Here is a 12198-nt window from a genome sequence, read left to right as displayed (position 1 = left end):
GTTGACAGTACAAGGCGATCGGACCGACATGGAAACCAAAGTCACAGTTGAAAAAAAAACACAAAACAATTCAATGTGCCCTAAAATGACAACAGCCGTCCAGCCCTGGGCCCTGTGAAACAAGAAGAAAGCAATGCAACGATTCCTCACAGAAAAACTGGCCATTATCACTGTCTTGAGAATTCCGCTTTTTTTTCATTTTGGCCCCCATAATTCGCTATTTTTAAAGTGATTCAGGTACATTAACTTGTTGTGTTATTTTATAAAAGAGTTGACATAAAATATGTTTTTCACCAATTTATTTGATTTATATGCAATCACTGGCAGTTTATGACGTCAGAAGTGACGTTATTTTCATAATTCAATATAAATCAGTCAAAAAAGAAGGCAAAGTTATGACCCTTGCCTTTCTTTATTATCGATTTAATAACAAGTATTTTTTTTTACTTCTCTGATTTAAAAAAGAATTACATAACAAAAAAGGAGCTGAACGGTTTTATATATATTTTATTAATGCACTAACAAAAAATAATTTGCTAAATATCTAACTTCTCATAGAAAACAAAATTATAACATACAAAACTTAAAAAAACAAAAAACAAAACGTATTTTTCAAACAAGTTACTAAGTCCTTTACGAAAAACATTCACTGCGTTGAAAAACAAGAGGCCCATGGACCACATCGCTCACCTGTGCAACAGTGCTTTGTATCAAGTTTGGTGAAATTTGGCCAAGCTGTTTAAGAGAAGAAGTCAAAAATGTAAAAAGTTTACAGACGGATGACGGACAACAGGTGATCAGAAAAGCTCACCTGAACCTTCTGTTCAGGTGTGCTAAAAACAGGAGGAGGTGATTGTGTTTAAAAAAAAAATTGAACTACCAATCTGACAAGTAGGTTTTCTATAAAAAAAAAATATAGATATATGAAATCCACAATCATAAAGTAAGGAGGCAAGAATCACATATATAATAGGTATTTCCTGTACATTTTTTTTTTCAAGAGACTCCTAACAGTTTTGAAAATACTGGTGTTTGATTTCTTAAATATGTTACTATTGTATATACAGGTTTCAACATTAAATTTTAAGTCTTTTGGACTTATTACCTATGTATATTCTTTATGGCTTTTCAATGTTATAAAACACCTATATCAAAAACTATTGATCTGATATAAAAATAAAAAAAAAATAAAAAAAATTCTATTGATAAAGTTTTACAAATCGACTGTGCAAAATATGAATTCGAAATTTAAGTTTTTATATAAACAGATTTAATATAGTTATATTATGATAAATAAAGTTATATTTTCTATCTTTGTAATTTGTACTGTGCTTCAACAAAGCTTATATTTTACTTATACATTTATGATACACATATATTGACAAGTAGACATTTTGGTTTCTTTACAAAGAAACCTGCAATTCAAGAGGTAGTTTCCATTGTTTTTGACATAACTCTTTTTTACCTCCTTTCAAGTGACAAAATTATTATTTAACAATATACAAATACTGACTGGGGTTGAGGGCAACATTGATTATATTAGCCCCCGAGGGACGAAATATTGCCCAACGCGAAGCAGAGGGCAATATTTTCGTCCCAAGGGGGCTAATATAATCAATGTTGCCCGAAAACACAGTCAACATTTGTTTTGTTATATGAAGAAACAAACCAAAATTAAGACATGTTATTAAAAAAAAAATTCAAAAGATGCACGAGATATAAAATGTTCAACTGCGACAATTTCACCATCTCACAAATAACGAAGTTAATGACAAAATAGAATTCATTAATACATGTAAAATCCTATTGGCAAGCACATGTACATCAAACAAGAACCCACTGTAAATTGCCAAATCAATAAGTCATAAACTAGTAGCTTTTCCTGCTTTACCCAAACAAACAAACAAACACAAGTCAATTTTTAAAAAATATGTGTCATATAAATGTGAACAGCCAATTTAATAATATTTTGGCAGAAAAATCAAAACAAACACTAAACGTCTTATTTTCATAAAATTACATGTATCATATTTTCTTAATTTATCGGAAACCGTAGCCCACTTTCCCTTTTTAGAAAAATCCGGTAAAGGCATCATCTATATTGCTAAGGGTCTGAATCTATAATTCATAACAAATACCACATTGAAATCATTTAAATTTAAAAAAAGAGGATATCCTTTTATATATACAAACACTATGTATTTCATTTCCATTGGTCTAAACCTTTTGTATAATATGATTAATAACGCAATTATTCATTCTTATTCCTGGTGCATTCACGTACTGATAAACGCAAGTCACCTTTTTTTTTTAGTGCAATTAAGTTTGGATGTACTTATTATTCAGTTTCAAAGAGTTTAGAGTTAAAAACAAACATTTCAATTCTACATATAAAGGGAGAAAACAATTGGGATAGTGATTCTAAACATAAAAATAAAATTTGCAAAATTATCAGTGCAAACTTATATCTGTAATGTGATTTATTTGATGATATACATTTCATAAAAATTAACAGTATCAAAGGCGAAAGAGGTAACTGAAAGAATGTACGTGATGTTAATTTGTATGAAAGGCAAATTAATTTGTTATCTCTCATACATTTAACAATTAAAAAAAAAATAGAGAGTAAAAACATAGAAAATCTAAACCTATAAATCAGAAATTGAACCTCTAGCTGTCTATGTATTTCTATCAAACTACGTCACTAAATACCTATAGGCCACAACCAAAAGAGAGGTTGCACTCCAAGTGTCTATTCTAACTATAAATTTTGATATAAAAACAATCAAACAATCAAACGAAAAACAAACAAATTGTAAATTACCAAAAACAAAAATTCTGACTACTAACATTATAATGTATTGATACATATAAAGGCAATATAAATGGATGAAAATAAGGCTTAATAAAGTGTAATTATGGCACATAAATTAAAAAGTATATACTAGTACCCATGGAAATATCATACAAAGTCTTAATAAAAAGTAGCTGGAATTCTGATCAATAAACATTTATATTTTCATATTAGAGATACACAGACATTAATATCACAAAGTTTGATTCATGGTCATTTATATGTATGCCTACAGTTCTGATTATCAACAATAGACTATTTATTATTATTTTGAAATTTAAAAACAAATATAAAGGTGATTACAGTTTGTGTCTCATTTTTCGTACTAAAATTTTACAGAAATGCCTTTATTAACAAAGATTTCTTATTTTATGCGAGACTCAGTACCTAAATTTTGCGATTCATTCATTTTGCATCAAATCATGAGAATTTAAAATCGCGAAATTCAAATTTTTTTTTATCATAGTTTCATTTAGTTTACATCTGTTCGAAAAAAAAAAAGCCAAATTCTAAAATCCTTAAGATATCCTTCTCGCAATTTCACGCAGATATTAATTCATTGTGTTTGTTAATAGGAATCGACAGTTTTTGCATAGAAGAATGATATAAATGTGTCTCACTGTCACAATTTTATGGAACTTGAATATTCCATACCAACATTTTCTAGAGGGATTATGTACATGTAAACATAAGAACTTTTGCATGTAATTAAATTGCTCCTCTGGTTTTTATTCTTTAACTAAATACAAGCAATAAAACCTTACATATATGAATTATGATATCTCCTTAATAAGGAGATTGTCAATAATGCAAGATCTTTAGTTCATTTTTATAAAATTAAAAATCATGGCCATGAAGGAAGTAAAAAATATTTTATAAAAAAAATGGAAAATGCTTTTTGATCAACATTTTTAACTAATGTGTAGGTTGTTGAAAATTAAACAAAAAAATTACGCGCATAATGGCAGCTTGGTGCTTTTTGACCAGAGGGAAAATGCTGCAGTTGTTTTGACACAAAATTATATCACGTTGACCACTTTTGTTTCAAACGGCTTTCATTTTTTAATGAGGCAGATTGTCAATGCTTTTCAATCGACATTTTTAAATAATGTGTAAGATGATGAAAATTGAATCAATTTGAAATTTAAACACATAACGACAGGTGCTCTTGGAATGGAGGCAAGATGCTGCAGTTGTGCTGAAAAAAACACAATATCACCATTTTTGTTTCAGGCGGCTTTCAACTTTAGATGAGGCAGACTGTTGGCAACAAATAAGGTCACAATGGCTTCCGCATACTGAAGAGCTGACCGGTCTAACCAGGTGATGGGGTCAGGGGTCAGAATCCCACTCTCAAAGAATCCAAGATGGCCGCCATGCCTGGTTTCCACCAATATGCTATTGGGATGTGTTTCTGAAAGAAAACATGATCGTATAAGGAATGATAAATGATAGCATCTGACTTATACATGTACCAATTGTTTGACAAATTCAGTCTCGTTGGTCTGGAATAAATATTAAATTCTGATACATGTATACAAAATATTATTACTGACGTGTTTTGTTTTTCTTGTTTTTTGGTTGTTTTTTTTTTTTTTGGGGGGGGGGGGGGGGGGTAGAGGGGCTGTTTTCTTTTTGCTGTTTATTTTGGATGTGAAAATACTTCTGAATCTGATGTGTATCATAGATAAAGATGATATCACAGTTTCAATGGTAAGTGGTATAGCTGGCCTGCACTTAACTTTATTTATCTAGGTTTTTTGTTTTTTTTTCCTTCCTGATAAATGTGTTTACATGCTGATCAATATTTAGTAAACATTAAGTGTGCCTGTAAAATTCAGTGACATAATTTTTCCCTGTTTGATTTCAGGGGTATAAAATAAAATGTTTACAAAATGATAACAATACATTTTTCTGAATCAATAAAATTAAAGTCATGCATGCATGATCCAGAATATTTTTCCATTGGGGGTGGGGTGTCAGTCGGATATTCAAGTAAGCAAGGGGGGGGTTCAAGGCATATTTTTGTTAATTTTACTAAATGGTAGTCATCTTCCCAAGTGAAGAGTTTCCGATTCGCTCTGCTCTACATAAAGGGGGCGTATCAGAAACTTTTGACTTGGGAAGATGTTTACAAGTATGTGAAGATGTTAACTAGAGTGTAAACATAAAAAAATTGTTTTTTTGTGCATGAAGCCTATTCAAAGACTATTACTTAGCTCTCACACCATAATGGTTTTAATTACCATCCAGCGCTCTTAATACAGCCACTTATCTTACTTGCGTATTGGATTCCTATCTCCACCAGTGGTGGGGGGACTAATGGATCGTCTGTCGCATTCAATAGGAACATGGGCAGAGTGACCTGAAAACAAAAGACAACTACTCCTCAAACAATTCTACAACACCATTGTATTAATACTGGTACTTTGTCAATCTCCAGAAGATCTGACAAAAAGAAAAACAGTTTTTAATGCATTCTGAATGTGTCCTTGACAATTTTTTTTTTTTTTTTATAAACACTTGATATGAATACAGGGCAATGTACTATGTATGTTTTGTATCTGTTGAGATTTGAACTCAACTTTATTTAATTCAATGAAATTCCCCAAAGTACTAAACAGACATGCATGGATCTAGAAAATTTCTCCAGGGGGGTGTCTAAGGGAAAATTGTATTTGCTGGAGGGGGGTCTGAAATTTTCAATAATTTTACTACATGTATGTGAATTTAATAAATCTTTATTTTTCAGGTGGGATCGGACCCCCCAACCCCTTCTAGATCTGCACATGACAGACATTCAAAGATTTCTAACAGACAGGAGGTGACATGATTTTAAAACATCTAATGGTATTTAACGATCCTCGACACCCCGTGACTTCTATTTTTTATGACAACACGTTACAACATACCAATGTCAACGCCTTGTGAAACAGTTTAAATTGCCAAACTTTGGTGTCTTACTCTGTGGCACTATGGGTGTAGCTTAGACCTACTGACTCGCAGGTCCAGAGTTCGAAAACCACATGGACTTTTATTTTAATGAACACCGGTAAAGTTCTAAAAAGTTGATTTTTCCACCCAAAATTAAATTTTTTTCCTGTCATTTTCAATTCAAACACATGCTAGAAATCTAGATCTTTAAGTAATCTAGAAAAATGGGCTTGGATGCAGAACTTTTCCCAGGTGTGTGGAGGACCCTTGACTGATAACGCAGTCTAGTTCTGTTAGCCCAGTTCTGCAGGAAAGGCCAATTAGCAAATCTCAATTCAAAGGAAGATAACTCTGTTCTCCTCACCTTGTCCATGCAGAAACAGCAGCTGTGTTTTCTATGGTACTCTTCAACGCTTTCAAACCCCGCCCTCCTCCTGTCAATCAAAAGGTCAAATGTAAAATATAGTATCATCTGCAGAATAAGTACAATGAATTGTGTTAATTTTAATCCTCTCGTGCCACAAAAAGATTAAAATTTATGAATGGGACACAAAAAAAAAAATAATATGGATGTTTAAATACCGGTAAAAGTATGTAACATTTTAATAGGGTAAAAGAAATTTGAATTATAATATGTAAAATATTTAGAGTTTGAAAGAAATCTATGGCTCTCTTTTTGTTTCACATGAATTCAGACTGGTTTATATTTTGTTCAAATGTCCAGATGCATGACTTTGTAGCATTGTGTTTACTTACAGACTGTAAGCCTCAACTAGTTCATATAATGTGTTCACTTACCGACTGTAAGCTTCATCTAGTTCATACAATGTGTTCACTTACCAACTGTAAGCTTCATCTAGTTCATACAATGTGTTCACTTACCGACTGTACGCCTGATCTAGTTCATACAATGTGTTCACTTACCGACTATACGCCTCATCTAGTTCATACAATGTGTTCACTTACCGACTATACGCCTCATCTAGTTCATAAAATGTGTTCACTTACCGACCGTATGCCTCGTCTAGTTCATATAATGTAGTAGAGGCCAGCACAAGCTCTGGGTCAATGTTATATTTCTCTTGCACTTCTTTCCCCAGTAACATGTCATAATGTCGCCGTAACATCTTTTTCTGGTTTGACGTCATGACATAAGCGTACATTCTCCTTAGATGGGCCCAGTCCTTTCCGAGATCAATAGCTCTGTTGATAAAAGGTAATGTAATTGAATATCTATTACATGTAGCATTATCTTATTGTAAATAACAAATTCATTTAAATTTTTAAAATTGCACACAGAGCATCTGTTCTAATGCAGTAATATTTTTACCAGATAAAATAACACAGTTTATAATAAAGGTTTGTAGTGTACAGTGTGTACTTAATCTTTATTACAACCAGTTTATAACAGTAACTAACAATAATGCATAGCCCAGATTTAAGATTTTTTAAGGAAAATAAATGTACTAACTTCTTTTTTTAAAAGTCCAGATTAAAAAAATTAGTTATTCCTCTTTCTCAATTTATTAATAATCAAAGTACAAAAACTTGACAATGTGACAACTGACTTCAAAAACTTATAATTAAAACATCTTGTACTGTAAAAGTGGTTGTTTAAACAGATGGTTATGTATGCAAATTCTGTAGTCAAACATTACATATGGTACTTAATACATGGATGCATGATTTAACACTCTAAAGTTATATTAACTTTTATATCAATATCATGTGCGCTGGAAATTTTATGCGGTTTTAAGCTTACAGCTTTATGAATGTAAATTCCCCCTATGCAAAATAACCACTTTTACAGTATTATTCTAGGCTTTTGGTTTAAGAACTTACTTTTCTGCATCGTAGCCCTGACAGAGAGACATGAGGCAGAGGAACTTTTCCTGTCTGGAGATGTCCTCACCCACATACTTGACCACCACATTCGCTCCCATACTGAACCCCAACCCCATCAGCCGGGTGTCAGGGTGTCTCCTGAGGACCTCATCCACCATGGCCCCATACTCCTCTGTACCCCCTACAATAATCAGCCAATCAGAATTAGGCATACTTGTAATTCTAGAAATATGAGCCAATCAAAGTTTAGTATACATGTAACTCAAGAAATATCTGCCAATCAGAGTTCAAGACATCATCAAGCAAGTCACAGACATCCTTGGAATAAGAGCACCAACCATAGTAAACATTCGCGAGCTGGCCAGATACCTTTACTAACATTGTGGAAATCTTACTAAATAAATGTAAACTTACATCTTTATATTGTAAACTTACATCTTTAAAATATACAATGTAAACCTGCATCTTTACACTAATTATTTCTACTGTAACAGAGACATCTGGGCATAGAAAACTTACCATGGGTAAACATCTTTGAGCTGTCAGAAATCTCTGACATATATGAAGCATATACATGAATGCATGCATCTACTTTTATGAAGCAGGCATCTTAACACTGAACATACATGTATCTGTGGTTTTCATACATCTTTATGCACAGAGTAATACAAAGAAATTTCTTAGCACAGAGCACCTACCATAAGTAAACATCCTTGAGCTGGTGAGTGTAAACTTACATCTTTACAATGACATATTTGCAAAGTAAACGAGCATCTTTACACTGACCATTTCTACTGATTTAGAATAGTTATACTGATAATTATTATATATCATAAATTGAGCACCTACCATAAGTAAACATCCTTGAGCTGGTGAGTGGGGCACTGGAGAGGGCCCCCAGGTGGTTCAGGACTGCCACCCTGTACCCCCGCTCCTGGGCGTAGTGGACAAACGTACAGATATAGGTCGTCTCACTGCTGTTGGCTATACCCGGACACAGGACCATGGTGTAATCACCTGTAAGTAGATGTATTAATCATATATAACCCAGTATATACAGGCTTACAACATAATTATAAACCTTACGGTCTTGTAAATCCAAAGTATTCATAATACAGTTTGGCAGAATGGAATTTTATTTTTGCATTTATTGCATGGTTTGCTAAGAGGAATAATTTGTATCTGCAGTTTTCAAATAAAATTGAAACTTTCAGTTTATATTCCCCTTTTCAATGTGGTTTTCGTCAATTATGCTTTTGGGAAGATCAAAGTCTAATTATAATGCGAGTGGCAATTTTCTTCTGAGCCATTAAGATGTAAATATTGTGATAACACAAAGAAGTAAAATGTGTTGCGTGTTATCCATTTTTTTTTTTTTACTAGTCATGTTTTCAATTTTATTTTTTATACCGATAGGTTGGATCAATTCCTCCTACCCCTTCCCAATTCTTTGAGTCCGAACTCTGTGCCTTTTATTACTGATTATAAATAATGCCTGGTAAACTGGTATCACACAGAGTAATTATTGATTCATCAGGTAATCGTTCATTATTCTCAATACCTGTCTACACATACATAATCGTTTGTTTAACGCAATGCTGTGTTGTCATACATCATAACTGCGTAGTAAGTTACCTCACGCAAAACGTCTGATCATCATCAATGTAAGCCTTGAGGCGAAACAATTATCATATATATGTATGTTGCAAAACTGCACTGTTCAGAAATTTAACTTTGCTCAGTACAAGTAAATAATAGCCCATTTGTTTACAAAATTAGAACCTCTTCTACAAACTTCTACAAAATCTAAACCTGGATAACATAGAAATCAGTATAGGAAGTAAGGACAACCTTTTAAAGGGATGGAATATGATATTACCTAGATTCAAGTGGTTGTAAAGCACTTTCTGGTACATTAATTTGCACCAGGTCCCTCTCAGTTGGGAAATTCATATGAAACAATTTTTGTCAAATTGGTAACATGTATTTACATTATCAGGGAAAATTGTCAGATGCTGGATGGTACACAAATTAATCATCAGAGCTACCTAAAATTTTAAGAGGTGGTTTGTTTACTAATAGCTTTAGACTATTATGAAATTAGTAAAATTTAATTAAAAAAAACACACCATTGATTATGTCACCTTTTAAATTGGGCCTTTTTCTTATCTTTTTATATAGAGCTCTTCTTCTGAAGGAGATCAATACAGTCTAAAAATTGTCACAACTATTAAGCCCTCTTAATTCAAATTTGTGAGGAGTAATGAATTTCAGTAGCTGGTCGTTCTAAAATACCTTCTGTCGGATGAGGTTTATGTGGCTCAAACACGTCAAACGTCATTGTGGCGCCATCTGACATCTTGACACTGATGCGCTTCCCCAGAGGATAAGGGGACTTCACTCTTCCCAGCTTGGCATAAATAAATGTCTGTAAGTGTCCACTCTTTCCCCATATCAGCGGTGGTAAATAACTACAAGATATATGAATATATGTACTAGCTGACGTACAATTATAAAACAATTGGTTATTGTGAACCAACATGCCTTTTACAAATTCAATCTAACTAATGCTTATAGCTATAATTATAGAGTCATTTTCTTATTCCCCATCTCCGATATTTCAAAATTTAAATTATCAACGGGTTTAATAACCATAAGTTTTCTCATTATAAACCATGTAGTCCAACAAATTAGGTATCCTTCCTATACACATACATAAGAGTATGACATTGACTTCAGGCATGTTTGATAATTATTGATAGACAAATATCTAAGGGATAAAAACTGGGGGATTCAGCCATAAGGAATAAATTAATGCATGCATTGTGATAACTGGTAAAACAGTAATTGATGCTGTAAAATGGAAGCAGGTTGTACCATTAATTGTGTTTTCATCGTCTGTATGTGGTATAGATAAGACTTAATTTATGAACCATTGATTGATATTGGTCTACTGGGTACTGGGTAGTGAGTTTGGCAATAAAAAAACCGGATTACTGAGGTGTGAAGTCCAGCTGTTAGTTGTCTTGAATTGATTTTTTTTTGGGGGGGGGGGGGTTTATATATACCCTGGTATTAGTTTTGAATGTTTCCCATTCCTGTTAAACTTATATAAATAATTTACACTGAATGAATTTGATTTACAACAGGTATAGTTCTACCTATTAATTAAATGTATATGTATCTTTTTTATGCACTCAAATCCCTGGTATTTAATTAAAAACACTATTAATATCCCTGTTACTGCTACATTTTGTAATTATACTTTACATGTAAATCCATTTATGTAAACGTTTATCTTGACCAAAGTATATCAATTGATATTTTTAGCTGATGTTTAATTACCCTACAGAAAACAGATCTGATACAATATTTCAAAAGATTACATCACTGTGACAGTGTTTTAAAATCCAGTAACAAGCTAACAGCTGAATGACATCTGTCTATGCATGCCTCGAAAATCAATGCATACATCAGTATTGGTATATCTTTTGATGATCTAATATATATATTCTCATATATTTATATGCATAAACAATTTATTGACATTGTACAAAAATCAATTTCTCTCTCTCTCTCTCTCTCTCTGCAAAGCCCCAAATTAAATTTGTCAGATTAAAAAATACTATACTCACATATATCTAGGTCTATGTGTATAAAATATTAATTGACATTGTTCAAAAATCAAATTTATTTTCCTCTCTCTCTCTCTCTCTCTCTCTCTCTCTCTCTCTCTCTCTCTCTCTCTCCGCAAAGCCCCAAATTTGTCAGATTTAAAAAATACTAATTAACTTTACTCACACTTCTTTGAATATTGGACATAGATCTAACACAGACTTTACGAAGTGGGAGCCTTCCTTGTAGAACAGTTTAGGTTCCCCTGCATAGATGGACAGATGAAGAAGTCGGAACACGGCACAGAAAAGTCCCAAAAGAATCAGCGAGACCACAACGGCCGACATCGTCTTAATCTGAGGGAGCAAGTGAAGTGAGACTATACCATGTATACAGCATATAAGATTATAGATCACTCAAGAATGAAGATATCGATTTGCGTTTTCCAATGATAGTAAATTCCAGAACCTCGGGGAATTAAACTGCCGGTCATGTGTGTCGAATCTACACATACAGTTCAATAAATCATTTCCTGAATCTTTGTATTGAATAATCAAGCGATGAAATAAAATTGAGAAAAAATGTATAGTTATTCCATAGGGTTACCTGTTACAGTGTGTTTGATTTAGTCGCCCAGTCAGCAAGTGTTCGCCCGCGTGGGAAAACTGTGTATTAGAAGGCGCATTACACATGTACAGCGCACCTAATCAGCTGTTTTGGTGAATGTATTGAAGAGTTCGTCCAAAGGGGAATGACTCATGAATAGGGTTCAAAGTCCAGTCGTCGACTGTCAAAATGTTATATCTTGAAAGATCCTTATTGCGTTGTTTTAATAATTGGCGGTAATTGACCTTGTCTTATTTCTTGTTTACAATATTTTTTTCAACGACCAGAGAAGGGGTCTATTGTCAAAATGGGTGGATCTTTAAAAGGCTTTAGGCGGATCTACT

General features: G+C 33.0%; 1 protein-coding gene across 1 annotated transcript; it reads right to left on the bottom strand.

Annotated features, from left to right (window-relative positions):
* Positions 1-862: 862 nt before the first annotated feature.
* On the bottom strand, positions 863-12094 carry LOC128171185 (abhydrolase domain-containing protein 2-like). The gene is made up of 9 exons (XM_052836909.1): positions 11855-12094; positions 11435-11604; positions 9929-10104; positions 8483-8650; positions 7631-7814; positions 6797-6991; positions 6153-6222; positions 5135-5219; positions 863-4268 (listed from the first exon to the last, which is right to left on the bottom strand). Exons 2-9 carry the CDS (start codon positions 11593-11595, stop codon positions 4084-4086), a joined length of 1224 nt encoding a protein of 407 aa, XP_052692869.1. The 5' UTR covers positions 11596-11604; positions 11855-12094; the 3' UTR covers positions 863-4083.
* Between the last annotated feature and the right edge of the window lie 104 nt (positions 12095-12198).

This window comes from Crassostrea angulata, chromosome 2 (assembly GCF_025612915.1).
Source record: "Crassostrea angulata isolate pt1a10 chromosome 2, ASM2561291v2, whole genome shotgun sequence".
Lineage (NCBI taxonomy): Eukaryota > Metazoa > Mollusca > Bivalvia > Ostreida > Ostreidae > Magallana > Magallana angulata.
This window is presented reverse-complemented; position numbering and strand designations above follow the sequence as displayed.

Bases quoted from the DNA above. Each gene is read 5' to 3' on its own strand.
- LOC128171185 (XM_052836909.1), bottom strand. From the start codon at position 11,595: ATGTCGGCCGTTGTGGTCTCGCTGATTCTTTTGGGACTTTTCTGTGCC. The intron at 10,105-11,434 runs GTGAGTAAAGTT...TATATCTTGTAG, and splicing joins TGTCCAATATTCAAAGAAGT to TTATTTACCACCGCTGATAT. The intron at 7,815-8,482 runs GTAGGTGCTCAA...TGATTATTGTAG, and splicing joins CTCAAGGATGTTTACTTATG to GGGGTACAGAGGAGTATGGG.